This window comes from Balaenoptera ricei, chromosome 20, assembly GCF_028023285.1.
Source record: "Balaenoptera ricei isolate mBalRic1 chromosome 20, mBalRic1.hap2, whole genome shotgun sequence".
Taxonomy (NCBI): Eukaryota; Metazoa; Chordata; class Mammalia; order Artiodactyla; family Balaenopteridae; genus Balaenoptera; species Balaenoptera ricei.
The window spans coordinates 43,081,699-43,094,744 of NC_082658.1; the positions used below are offsets into that span (position 1 = coordinate 43,081,699).

At 39.4% G+C, this 13,046-nt stretch overlaps 1 protein-coding gene across 3 annotated transcripts in view; it reads right to left on the reverse strand.

Annotated features, from left to right (window-relative positions):
* The window catches only part of AP2B1 (adaptor related protein complex 2 subunit beta 1), a 119,328-nt gene that overhangs the window by 45,883 nt on the left and 60,399 nt on the right, over positions 1 to 13,046 (reverse strand). For all 3 annotated transcript variants that reach the window (XM_059908701.1, XM_059908702.1, XM_059908700.1), the window contains exon 14: positions 11,990 to 12,182. In XM_059908701.1, the coding sequence (XP_059764684.1) occupies positions 11,990 to 12,182 (193 nt within the window). The remainder of the gene's footprint in view (positions 1 to 11,989; positions 12,183 to 13,046) is intronic.

Consider the following 13,046-nt stretch of genomic DNA (forward strand, 5'->3'; position numbering starts at 1 on the left):
AGAAAGTGGGAACCAAACCAGTAGTGAGCTGCAATTTCAAGCTTCAAAAATTATAGCTTGAATAAGAGTGATTTTTAGAGTTTAGAACTTTCCTAAGAAAGCAAACGGCTGGGTTAGGAAGATATCCTATCTGGGTAGGAAATGCGACAGCATGCAATTCTTCAAATCTCTCCCACAGTCAATACAGCTAAGGAGAAATGCTGTGATTTATCTGGAGTAGATCATTTAAAAGGATGCTAACTATTGGAGAATTAGACTAACACAATTAGCTAGGTGACAGGAAAATAATTCCACATGGTCTTACTTCTGCCTCTTTTTCCCGTCAGGGCTCTGATATAATTCACCCTGAATTCCAGGACAAAAGCATTAAAGAAGAACTGAAGCTGAAAACAGCTACCATGAAAAAACATAAAACGTATATACCCACAACTAATGGTGCTATTCAGAAAGCAAACAATACGTTTTTGTGCTACGATTCTATACTGCTACTTCCCTAGCTCTCACTGTGCATCTAACATTCCCCTCTGAATCACCAAATGCCTTGTCTGCTTTACAAAACACTGTTTCCTTTATTGTCTGTCATTTAGTGGTAGAAACTTGGAGAGCTCTAGGCTGTGGTTGTGTTAAAAAAAAAAAATTGTATTTGTCTTCAGGATTTGAGAGAGGGGATTTATTACCTTCTCAATGGACAGATATATAAAACTGGGTTGCCAAAATCTCAAAAATAATATATATACTGAAAAATAATGGGACTTATTTCCACCACGACAGAACAAAAACCCCAGGCAGGTGTTTCATAACTGGCATGAATAAGCATGTTTTGCACTAAGCTACAGAACACTCCAAACCTCAAAGAACCAACATTTACGAAGTCTGGTTCCTGAAGACTATTTACTGGTTGGACGTGGGGCGAGAAATCACAGGCGTACAGATAAAAAGGTCATCACAACCAAGAATTTGAATAACTGGAAAAGAATGACAGCAAATAGAAAAGATATTACACACCTACCTTCTCCCTGTTTCTAGAATAACACACATCCATAGCATGACATCTGAAAAGCATGAGATTCCTTTTATTCAAACACACACTCACATTTGCTGGACATAAGGTACTATGGGGACTATAAAGATGCCGGGCGATGAGGGGAAAACATAGATGAACAAGATCCAGGCTTTGCAAACTGGCAAAAAAACAAAACACGAATGCAAAAACCATACAGAATATACTAAAGCAAAAAAAGAAAGTTCTGAATAGAAGAGCCTCCTTTTGGCTGAAGGATAATGAAAAGAAGCTTCAAAGACATGGTAGTGTGAAATTATAGAATGCAAAAATGGGGGAAGTTATTTCTCAAATAGCCTGAACAAAGGCTGAAGAAGTAGGAATAAAAGCATGATCCAGAAGGATGAGCAGGGACTTCCCTGGTGGTCCAGTGGCTAAGACTCCATGCTCCCAATGCAGGGGATCCAGGTTCGATCCCTGGTCAGGGAACTAGATCCTGCATGCCGCAACTAAGAGTTTGCATGCTGCAACTAAAGATCTCGCACACCGCAACTAAAAGATTCCCTCATGCCACAACGAAGATCCCACATGCCACAACAAAGATCCCGCATGCGGCAATGAAGATCCTGTGTAGCCAAATAAATAAATAAATAAATTTTTTTTTTTTTAAAAAGAAGAAGAATGAGTAGTCTAATTAGACTGGAGCACAGGGTAGATATGTGTTAAAAAAAAAAAAAAAGTCTCAGAAAATAAGTTTGCAAAGGCAAACTGATTATGGTAAGTCTTTAGTTTTCAATTCCTCCATCACAAAAACCTGGAGGTTTCTTAGGTAAGATTCAATCTTTCTAAGATTACTAATAACTACTTCAATTGTGTTCTATTAGCTATGGTTTTCAACCTTAGATACACAATGGAATAAACCACCTGTGTGTGTATAACTGTGGAGGGGAAGGGGATTTTTAAAAGTACTGATGCCCGAGTCTCAATCCCAGCCATAGTGATTTAATTGTTCTGAGTTGTAGCCTGGACATCAGAATTTTAAAAAGCTGCCCTAGTGATTCTAATGTACAGACAAGGTTGAAAACCACTGCCTTAGAGAATTAACTATGATCTGGAATCAGACAAGAATATATGTTCAGGAATTACTTTGGAGCTAACTCCTGAATTGAAAAGGAAGCTAGAACTTAAGCAGAAAGAAAACTCCTTTTATTTATTTATTTTTTATAAATAAATTAATTTAGTTATTTATTTTTGCCTGCGTTGGGTCTTCGTTGTGGTGCGCGGGCTTCTCATTGTGGTGGCTTCTCTTGTTGTGAAGCACGGGCTCTAGGCACACGGGCTCCAGGCACATGGGCTCTAGAGCGCAGGCTCAGTAGTTGTGGCGCACGGGCTTAGTTGCTCTGCGGTATGTGGGATCTTCCTGGGCCAGGGCTCGAACTTGTGTCCCCTGCATTGGCAGGAGGATTCTTAACCACTGTGCCACCAGGGAAGTCCAAGAAAAACCCTTTCTAAGGAAGGGAATGATGCAGAATGTCTCTTGTCATCTTGTCCTGATGCTGGTTTTGATTTAGTTTTATGACTTTCTGATGGGCTTATATATCCTCCCCCCAGCCACTCTCCTCCCTTCTGGCCTATCTCACAACTGAAGCTTGAAAGAGATGGAATTCTTTATGGACCTTGCTGGCACTCGATGGCAAGAAAGAAAAAACACACTGGAAGAGAAATGGCAGTATTATCAAATATGCTACATTCAATAAAAGGCATTGAGAAAAGGCACTCACTAGTGGTGTTATTTCCAAAGGAAATAAAGCCCATTTATAGCCCTTATTTTCTTAGATTTCATTCTTATTATATTTGAGTATTATATGAATATTATCTTAGCTGGACAGGATCTAAATGTACTCCCCCCACTCCTCCCCACCTTGCTGCTTGTCAATTTTATTCAAAAACATGTAAGAGAAACTGAAAAGTAATTCTGATACTCCTTTGTTTATGTTCAGCTTATCAAATACAACTCAGCTGCAACCCAGAATCAAGAACTCTTGATCTTACAGAGACAGAATCCAAAGGGTGTTAGAGACATGTAGCCAGAAATATAAAGGTTCACATAACTGTGCTATGTCCAGAGAGCAAAAGGAAAGGACAATTTCAATATGTTTTCTAACTAGCAAAACTATAGCTTACTCAGACTTTATTCAGCATCTTTCCTTTTGACTGAAAAGTTTCTAAGGGAGGTTATCATCTTCCTCTCTGAAAATATGACACAGGTGACAGCACAGTGTTGGGCAAGAGTAACTAACAGGGAGATGTCAGCAAGGATGGGAGCCAATTCCCCAGTGAGGGCCTCTCCTATCTACAGCGACAAGCAGGATGATGCAGATATTAATCGAGGAGGCGGGGGAAGGCTAGAAAGCTGAACAAAACACAGCAATGTCGTTGTCATGTTGGTCTGAACTAGCAACTAACCATTTCAGTTCGGTTGCTGATATCATCTGGAGTCAGACAAGAGTCATCTGTTTGGTAATACTTACTCATCAGGTAGAGTACAAAATCAGTCAAACTGGACTTGTAAAAATTCAGTGATATCTGTTATCCAGTAAGTTGGGAGAGGTGAGTGAAAAGTGCCAGAGGCATAAGGCATGGCTTTAATCTCAATCTTAGGTGTCTAAATACTGTGTACGTTTTAAGTGTCTTTTGGAGCTGTCCATTTCCCGTTATTCCCAGGACTGCCTTAATGAGGCTGCTATTTTCTCCATGAAGGAAATAATGTCAACTACAGACCAACTAAATCAGGATACAGGAAGATGAAGGAGAGGTGCCAATTTCAGGAAAAGAACACTTCAAATGCTGAAAATTGAGCAGAATTTTCCTAAAGGTCCGTAGCTGGACCCATACCCAAGTCTAAAATTTCTGATAGTGGTAAAGCTTCCCCAGCCCCCAATCTAAATCACATTAAATGGCACTAAGAATAACATTAACATTTGGCTACCGCCACAGAGTGGGTGCTTTATCATGCCTGAAGTAGTACTGAAGTAGGCTTAGTTCATGTTGAACTACAAAATAATGTGTCGCTGCACTGTTCATTCAGTAATTGGATGGAAAGTAGTGATTTCATGGTGACTTATTTTATGGGCTAAAGGGATTTCAGCACGGTTGCATGAGCTCTGCTGCAGAACCAGGTTGAGTCGAAAGTTTGAGAGCTGAGTCTGCATACCAAAAGGAAATACCTTCATCCAATGGCAACATGCTACAAAAGCAGAAGTACAGAGAAAGAACTCAAGACTGAGGTTCTGTAAGGGACCAAGTCTGCCTGACTCCAAGAAAAGGAAAAGTCTTGACATGGCCACCAAGCAGACCGAAAACAAAACAAAAACAAAAACAAAAAACCCACATGGGATTTCCCTGTTAAGAATCCGTCTGCCAACGCAGGGGACACGGGTTCAATCCCTGGTCCGGGAAGATCCCACATGCCACGGAGCAACTAAGCGCGTGTGCCACAACTACTGAGCCTGTGCTCTACAGCCCGCGAGCTACAACTACTGAGCCCAAGTGCCACAACTACTGAAGCCCGCAAGCCTAGAGCCCGTGCTCCGCAACAAGAGAAGCCACCGCAGTGAGAAGCCCGCGTACCACAACGAAGAGTAGCCCCCACTCGCCACAACTAGAGAAAGTCCCTGCGCAGCAACGAAGACCCAATGCAGCCAAAAATAAATAAACAAGTAAAAATAAAATTAAATGCAAAACCCCAAAACCCCCACAAATGTTCACAATCACTGCTCTGGGTCAGCCCCTTTGAGGTCCATCTGACCAGTCTAAAATATACCTGTCTGCTTCTGAAACTGGAGCTGAGTATCTGAAGACATTCTCTTAATTAGAGGTGTAGATCTTAAGCTCACACATTTCTTTACTCCTGTCTAGAATTATCACCTCCTTTATTTGACACTTTCCAGAACTGATTTAATTGAAGGGAGTCTAAGGAATGCTTCAGGTCATATAGCTTACCGATAGCTCTGCTAGTCAGGAGTCAAAACTACTGATTTTACTGATGTAAAAATAGTACACAATGATTCCCATCACAAACAAAACTTATACCAAAATCCTACTGGTGTCAAAAACATCAGTCTGTGTTTTTCCTATTAGTTTTTAGATTTTAGAAGGCACACACTATCTCCAAGGTAAAAGTATGGTTTTCCAGCTGTTGGGCTACAAATTTTAATTTAATCTTCAAAGAGCTATTTAGAAAAGCACCATAAAATATAACTAATCAAACTGGTGAAAGAATCTGTAACCATGCAAAAGCTATTAGACAAACTCATGGTGAGAATAGATTTGATGTGGAATAGCATAAATGAGTTGAGATCATACAAAATCATCAGAAGACTCCTTAACTTGAAGGAAAAAAAGTCTTACATCAACAGAAAAATAGGGAGATATAATAGATTACTTCCTGAGATGGGACAGGGAATAGAACGTGACAGAAAGTCCTTAGAATGGCCACTACTGGTCTCTTAGTTCAGATATAACTCAATGTTCAATGCAGTAAAAATCCACAGGAGAAGCTCCGCATCCTGTCTCATTTTCCTTTGCAGTAATTACTACCTATGTACTTGTTTGTCATTCGTCTCCCCTCACTAGAATGTATGTTTGTAAGGACTCGCCACAACTATATTCCCAGTACACAGAATAGAGCCTGACAAGGAATAAGCACTCAAATATTTACTGAGTGAATGAATTTCCATATAAGCACCACTATGGCAGTATTATTTCTTGGGCAGACAATTTGGAAATGAATCATTTTATTGGTGAAAATTATCACAAAATGGACAGAAGGCTGACAAAATTGTTTCCCCAACTGACCTAGAGCACCATATCTGCATCAACACTGCCAACACATATGAATACAACCAATTGGGGGAAAAATGACCCCACCCCCTCCGTTCCCACCCCAAGGCCAAAGCTCTTTCTAGAAAGGAAATGTATTGTCTGAGTGGTTTTGATTGCCAGTTTTCAGCACAAGAATGTCCTGTGCATCATTTATTTGCCTTCAAAGTACTTGCTTTATATCACAATTCACCACCAAATAGATGGGAACACAGGATTTTGTGGCTCTACTTGAAAGCAATCTTATTCCTTTTGCTGTCCAGATAGATGTATAAACTTATCCAATCCCTCTCCTCATTAATGAATAAACTTCTAAAGTCTTTCTCAAACTTTCAAGTGCCTCCTAATGATAAGCTAGCCCAAACTCACACACAGGGCATCTGGGAGGTATAGCATGGAGAGGCCTAGGGCAAACAAGCCTTGTGTTTTATCTTAAACATTCATGCAATTTTACATTCTAAGCCTTAATACAGTGTGTTTACATTCCTTACCATCAAGTAAGACTGACACTGCAAGATGATGAACCAGGTTTATCCTGCAGCTTCAAATGCACCCTGTACTCTGCTGTGTACTCCAGAGACTATGTACCCTAGTCTGAGAAGGACCAAAGTTAAGTGAGACTGAACTCTATTCTGGAAAATGACAATAACAAAAAAACTGGAGGAATCACAGGACAGTGGAAAAGTGCGTATAAACTTTAAACTTTTGAAGAAATCTGGGTTCAAAATCCTGACTCTGAGTCTTACTTGCTATGCAACCTTCAGTTTTTTGTAAAATGGGACCCAATACCAATTACCTTGCAGACTTATTTTGAGGATTAGGAATTATAAAAGTTCTACCACAGAGACTGGCACAGAAATAGGCACTCAGTATTTGGTAATTATTCCCAACACTGCCTGAGGCCAGTCTTCACTAAATCTATGCATTGATAAAAAGACAGTGGTTACAAAAGCCACTGAAGAATTTATCAGACAAAATTAGGCTACAATTTACAAAACTGTCTTCACAAGACTACCAACTCTAAAACTTAAGCTCTTAAATCACAGCAAATCTCTTCCAGAGGAAGAGATATGAAGATGCAAAACTAGTATGTACAATGGATTTCCCATGGGCTAAAAAAACCTCAAAATCATTACTACAATAGTTCATGAGTTGAAATATCTGAAAGGTAAAAACCTGTAAGAAACAGGGTAGGAGGTTCTGAAAAACGTACACTGGAGTCAGGAAAAGGCAGTTTCTCCTCTCTTCTACTCCATCCTAGCTGGGCACACTGAAGCACATTATCTCTGGCAGGAAACTCTTCATCAGCACAGAGAAAGGACAATCTGGATAATGCTTCCTTTCTATTCTTGATGCACAATAGCACCATTTTTCTAAATAGAATAATGCACAGCACCTTGAATAAACAGAAGGCCGTAATTTAGCCAAGGCCTGACAGTCTGCTGACAGTCTAAAAGTAATGGCAACAAATAATTGAGATTCAATTATTACTCTAGCGATCCTCAGCCATGTCAGACTCATTAGCAGATGGTGTATCTTTATAACATGTATGCAAGATTTACATACTTGGGTGCCGGGTCACCTCTCACACTACACCAAACCAGAAGGATCTGCACCACCGTCAGAAATGTCACACTACCCAAGATGAGCAGTTTCTTAGATTTGGTAGCAGGGGCATAAAAAGACACCTATACTGCTTCTAAAACAAAGAAACAAAAACCCCAATAACATCTAAATAGTATACTATCTTGCTCTATACACAGATCAAAGTTTCATTACCTGAATTCATTCCACATCAAGGTGACAGTTAAGTTTACACTAACAGAAGGAGGAAACTATCTACGTTTAGGCAAAAGAGAATACGCTAAAGGGCAAGCAAAAACTAAGGAGGAAAGTGAAGAGTATGTAGGAAATCCATTTTGATTTGAGTTTTGTGATGAAGAAGTATCATTTCAAAAAATCTGAAGCTCTGCCGACATCAATGATTTTCAAAGGCACCTGTCTCCAAAAACAAACAAAAAACCAAACAACAACGAAAACACCATCTAAAAGTCACCTGGGAATGGTGTGCACGTGTGTGTGTTTTTTACATCACAGCAATATACCTACCTCACTCTCTTTGGTTTAAGAATCACAGCTGTTATATATGAGTCACGATTATTGATGGAAGAAGGCTGGAGCCTTCAGGTAGCTTGTGACAAATAATAATAATGAATAAATAAATTGATAAGTATTTCCTGAATGATAGTTCTAGAAAAGTCACAATTCACTAAATCTCAAAATTTCACAAGTGCAATGATGAAAGAGAGCAAACAAGATCTAAAGGGAGGGTCACCAGGATATGAAAATGGAAGAGTAATACTATCCTCTAGTGAATATCAAGTTTTAAAACAGAGGAACAGAAAATGGGTAGATAATCCAAAATACAAGACAATTTTCAGTCTCCAATTATGGAACATGAGCAAGGGTGAGAAGAACCCTGGGAATAAGCAACTAAATCTAAATCGGTCAAATTCAACTCCTGGCCAATTTCTGGTAGGCTGGATCACCTAACAGCAAATCACAACAGGAAAATGTCCTGGGGTCAGGGGGTGAGGGTGTGGAGGGGCAGGAGGCAGAACAAAGGTAAAGTCAGAGAGGTCTGTTTTATAGGAGGTGCCAGAGGCTCACCAAAATATAATTCTTCTGTGGTAATCACTGCCTTGGCTTAAAGATCAATTTTTTAACGTCTCTACCTAACTTCATCTGGAGCTTCATTTGGCTCAATGTTCTCAATCTTGGCTGCAAAATTAAAATAACTTCGATTTTTTTAAAAAAATACCAATGTCTAAGGTCCTGTCTCCCAGAAATTCTGTTTAATTGCTCTAGGGTTGGGTCCAAACGCTGACAATACATATTTTTAAATACCAATTATGCAGCTAGAGTTGAGAACCACAAAGCTTGAAATAAAAGGTTAGTAGCTGCCACGCTTCATTAGCAGCACACCACTGACCTCTATGGGTAAGGTTCTGTTAGAAACCAGTGACCCAAATGTAAAACAGATAGCTAGTGGGAAGCAGCCGCATAGCACAGGGAGAGCATAGCACAGGGAGATCAGCTCGGTGCTTTGTGACCACCTAGAGGGGTGGGATAGGGAGGGTGGGAGGGAGGGAGACGCAAGAGGGAAAAGATATGGGAACATATGTATATGTATAACTGATTCACTTTGTTATAAAGCAGAAACTAACACACCGTTGTAAAGCAATTATACTCCAATAAAGATGTTAAAAAAAAAAAAAAAAAGCAGCAAAAACGCTGCTGATAGCCGTTCTGAGATGAACACCCACGTAACCTGAGTGCTGCTTGCCAGACAATCACATAACTCTAATCCAGGCCATATTTTAAATGGGGACCTGGGTCAAATTCTATCACACCCAGCAATATTCTTCTTCCTAGAGAGTGAAAGACAGACCTTTAACAAAATAATTTCAAGAGTTTCTTGCCCTCTCTCAATCTGACGCAGAGTAGGAGCCCTCTTTCCAGGAGTGTGTTTACTACTGAAGTCAAGAGAAAAAGGCATCTGGGTTTACCAACAGCTATTCAAACACTAAAGTGAAGTGGTTCACAGTGATCACAGATATTCTATGTCTTTACTATGCAAAATGTGGTCCGCAGACCTGGGTGTTCGTTAGAAACGCAGACTCCTAGGTCTCACCCCAGAGCAACAAGAATCTGTCTTGTACAAGATCTCCAGTTGATTTATGTACACATTAGCTTGAGAAGCACTGCTGTAAGGCAACAATTCATTCAAGAAACAGCACTATCTGTATAGACTAAGTAAAAACTTTGAGAACTATTTTCCTCTTTAAATTAGATAATTTACGTAAGAATAATAAAAGCATTTTAAAAATGGCATAGACTACTGCTGCCACAGAAACTAGTCTTCCACACAGCCAGATTTAGGCCTCTTCCTTGTGATGTTCTCTTAAAAGGAATCTTGGTTCTTTGAGTGATATATATTTAACTACATACAGATCCAAAGCAAAAAGGGGTTTACTCCTCATTTTGATTTCTGGGACATATTTATATCACAGAATAAGCTGAAGAAACCTGCATGTAAACACTTTCTGGGGCTATAGCACCAATTATACCATTTTAAATCCCAAAGTCAGAATAAGTTAAAATTTAGAGTTACACAGGAACGTTACTGGGCCTACCTAGCAAAGGCTGTATAATATTTAGAAATTCAATTATAAAAACAATTTATTCTCCACCCCAAAGAGAATATCCTTTGCAAAAAAAGAAAATGAAAAAAGGCCCATGTGTAACTTGGGCTACTACAATCTGAGAAAGTTCTAATTGTTTTTCTATCTGATGTAAGCTTGCCAGAATTCTGACACATGACTGGATTAGCTGTGTAAAATATAAGGAGAAAACTCACTAGTGTTAAGGGCCAGCAAGAGCTGATACAAAGCCAAATGGAAATAACATGTTTCTTCCCCTTCCATGCTAAAGTGGGTTAAGAAACAAGAGGACAGAATCCTGGGCCAGGCAACATCAAAATATAGAGCCTCTTTCTCCCCTCCATCCTTCAAACTTAATTTCTTTGTCTTCTTAGGTTCAGCGAGTCCACTATGTTGTAAACCACTAGGGAAATAAGCAGGGTTGTTAAGGCATAACCGTGAGGAGGATGTAACATTTAACTTGTAGCTCATGGGTCAACAGAATAGGATGAGCTATTTCAATGTTTATAAGGGATTTCTGAGAGTCTCCATGAATATTTCAATATTCATTTGTCAGCCTCCTGAGTCTATAAAGGAGGTTATACAGCAACGCAGGATATCACACGAGGAAGCTATTCAGTCAACTCTATTCATTAGAGATATGAAAATGAAAAGCAAATGCTTTTATTCCCAAGGAAGACAAAAGCAGTGCTCATTTGTGTCACCATTAGCTAGAGTCCAGAGCTTGGTCAGTGTATAGACTCTGGAAGCAGTGACTTCCATTAGTAAAACGCATCACCCACAAAGATATGACGGTAACCCTATCTCCTTAGGCTCTCTGTCAGCCAAAAGTAAATGTACCTGTACCAGCTGGCATAAATCCCAGACATAATACTGCTCATAAAGTAGAAGAGAAAATGCCAATGTATGAAGCAGAAAGTAAGGTCGTTTTGTTTATGTAATCTCTGAGAATATATATTTTTGTATCTATGGCATTGCCTTCCAATTTCTGATGCTGGGAAATAAATCAGTTTGTTGGGCATACTTATAGTCATCAGGTTGATGAACAACTTATTTTCAAGTGTTCAACTAAAAAAGCTCCTCTAATTACACCACAGTTAAGCATCTAATTTGCAGGGAGCCGTGTGATGAGACCTGTTATTTTTCTGGCCTTCTCTACACAGATGGAAGGTCATCCTTAATATTTCTCATTTATCTTTTACAGCAACAGTAACTAATTGGCTTCCACTGGTGGCACATATTCAGATACTCTGGACATTGGAGCCTTTTAGTATTAGAATCCTGGAAGCTAATTAAATTGGAAGTATGACAGGGTGGAGTGGGGGGGTGTGGATGGAAAAGGGGAAAAAAGAACCAATCAAGAAGTACTTCTCAACTATAAGAAAGATACATTTTTTTAAAAAAACACAAATGGCTCAAATGAACCTTTTGGAATTAGACAAGGCATAAGCCAATAAAATACAAAAAAGGCAAAAGTTTGAAAGCCTCAAAATAGGATGATCACTATGAGGTCATTTGAATGATGTTCAGGTCAAAAGGGGAATTACAGGGGCTATCCAGAGTTAAGCAGCAAGAGCAATAATAAGCTCTGGAAAGGTGACTAGGTTGGTTAAACATCAAAAGTTCTATTCAGAGGCAGGACAACAAAATAATCCTGTACACTTGTAGACATATCTCATACCAATGATGAACAGTATCAATTAAATCTCTAGAAAAAATAATCCTGTCCTTTATCAAAGGACATTGCTCTGCTCGTCAAGGAAAGGTCTAGTTCTAAAAAGCGGAATAATTTAAAGTTCTTCAGCATATCAAGAATTAAAAATAACCCCAGAAATTTAAAAATAAAAAATTTAAAATAACCAAAAGAAAGAAGAAAGATGCTTACCAGACTATCTAGTCCTCCTCCCAAGAGATCCACTGCTCCCATCTGCATGGAGGATACCTGTGGCACATTGACTGGGGGACCAAGGTCAAGGTTTAAAAGATCCCCCAGAAGGTCACCTTGAGAGGGGATAACCTGAGGCTGTTCCAGGTTGGTGGCAGTGGTGGTGCCAATAGGGCTGTCACCCGCATCAGTGCTGCAAGTCACACACAGAAAGAGGGGAAAAGAGAAAAGTCAGTTTCACCTGGGACATAGTAACAAGGCAATGGGTGAAGGTCAGATATACAAAAACGGGAGGGGGAAAAAACTCTTATACTACATAACTTCATCAGTCAATCAATTTTAATTGAGCACCTACTCTATAAGGGAGCACTGTAATGAGAACTCTGGGGAAATATATCTTTTTTTTCTTTTAAAAAAAGGAAATATATTTCCTGTCCTCAAATAACTTACACTCAAACAAACAAAAAACCAGCATTCACAAAACAAGTGAAAAGCACACTCACTGTGTAAAAGCAGAAATGACTATTGTGTGTCTGCACACTGAAAGGATACAGATGAGAAGCAAAACAGAACCAGGTGGGGCTGATCCCAAAAACTTCTGAGAATGGTTTTATGGCTAGATTTTCAAAAACAGCATAGTTATGAGGAACTACCAGGGAGAGACCTTCAGAAAAAGAAAGGATAGCTTGTGCAAAGGCACAGAAATGAACAATTTGACTTCAGGGGTGGTGAAAAAATTATACTGGCAGGAGCAGACACTGTAATTGGTAAGATTTGGGGGAAGTGAAGATGAGGGAAATACAACTCTGAAAACAGGTCTGGAGAGTTAATTTTTATATGATAGGCAATGCAGAATCACTTTTATTTGTTGAACAAAGAACTAAAATTAACATTTAGAGGAACATTACCCAAGCAGCTGTGTGTATAATGGACTGAAGTTGGGAGAATGGACATGAAGATGAGCTAAGAGTGACCTAAACCGCTACTGCTATCACACTGTAAAAATAAAAACGAAGTGGTGAGTTCCAAGAGATGTTAAATGGACTAGGCAGGGGGA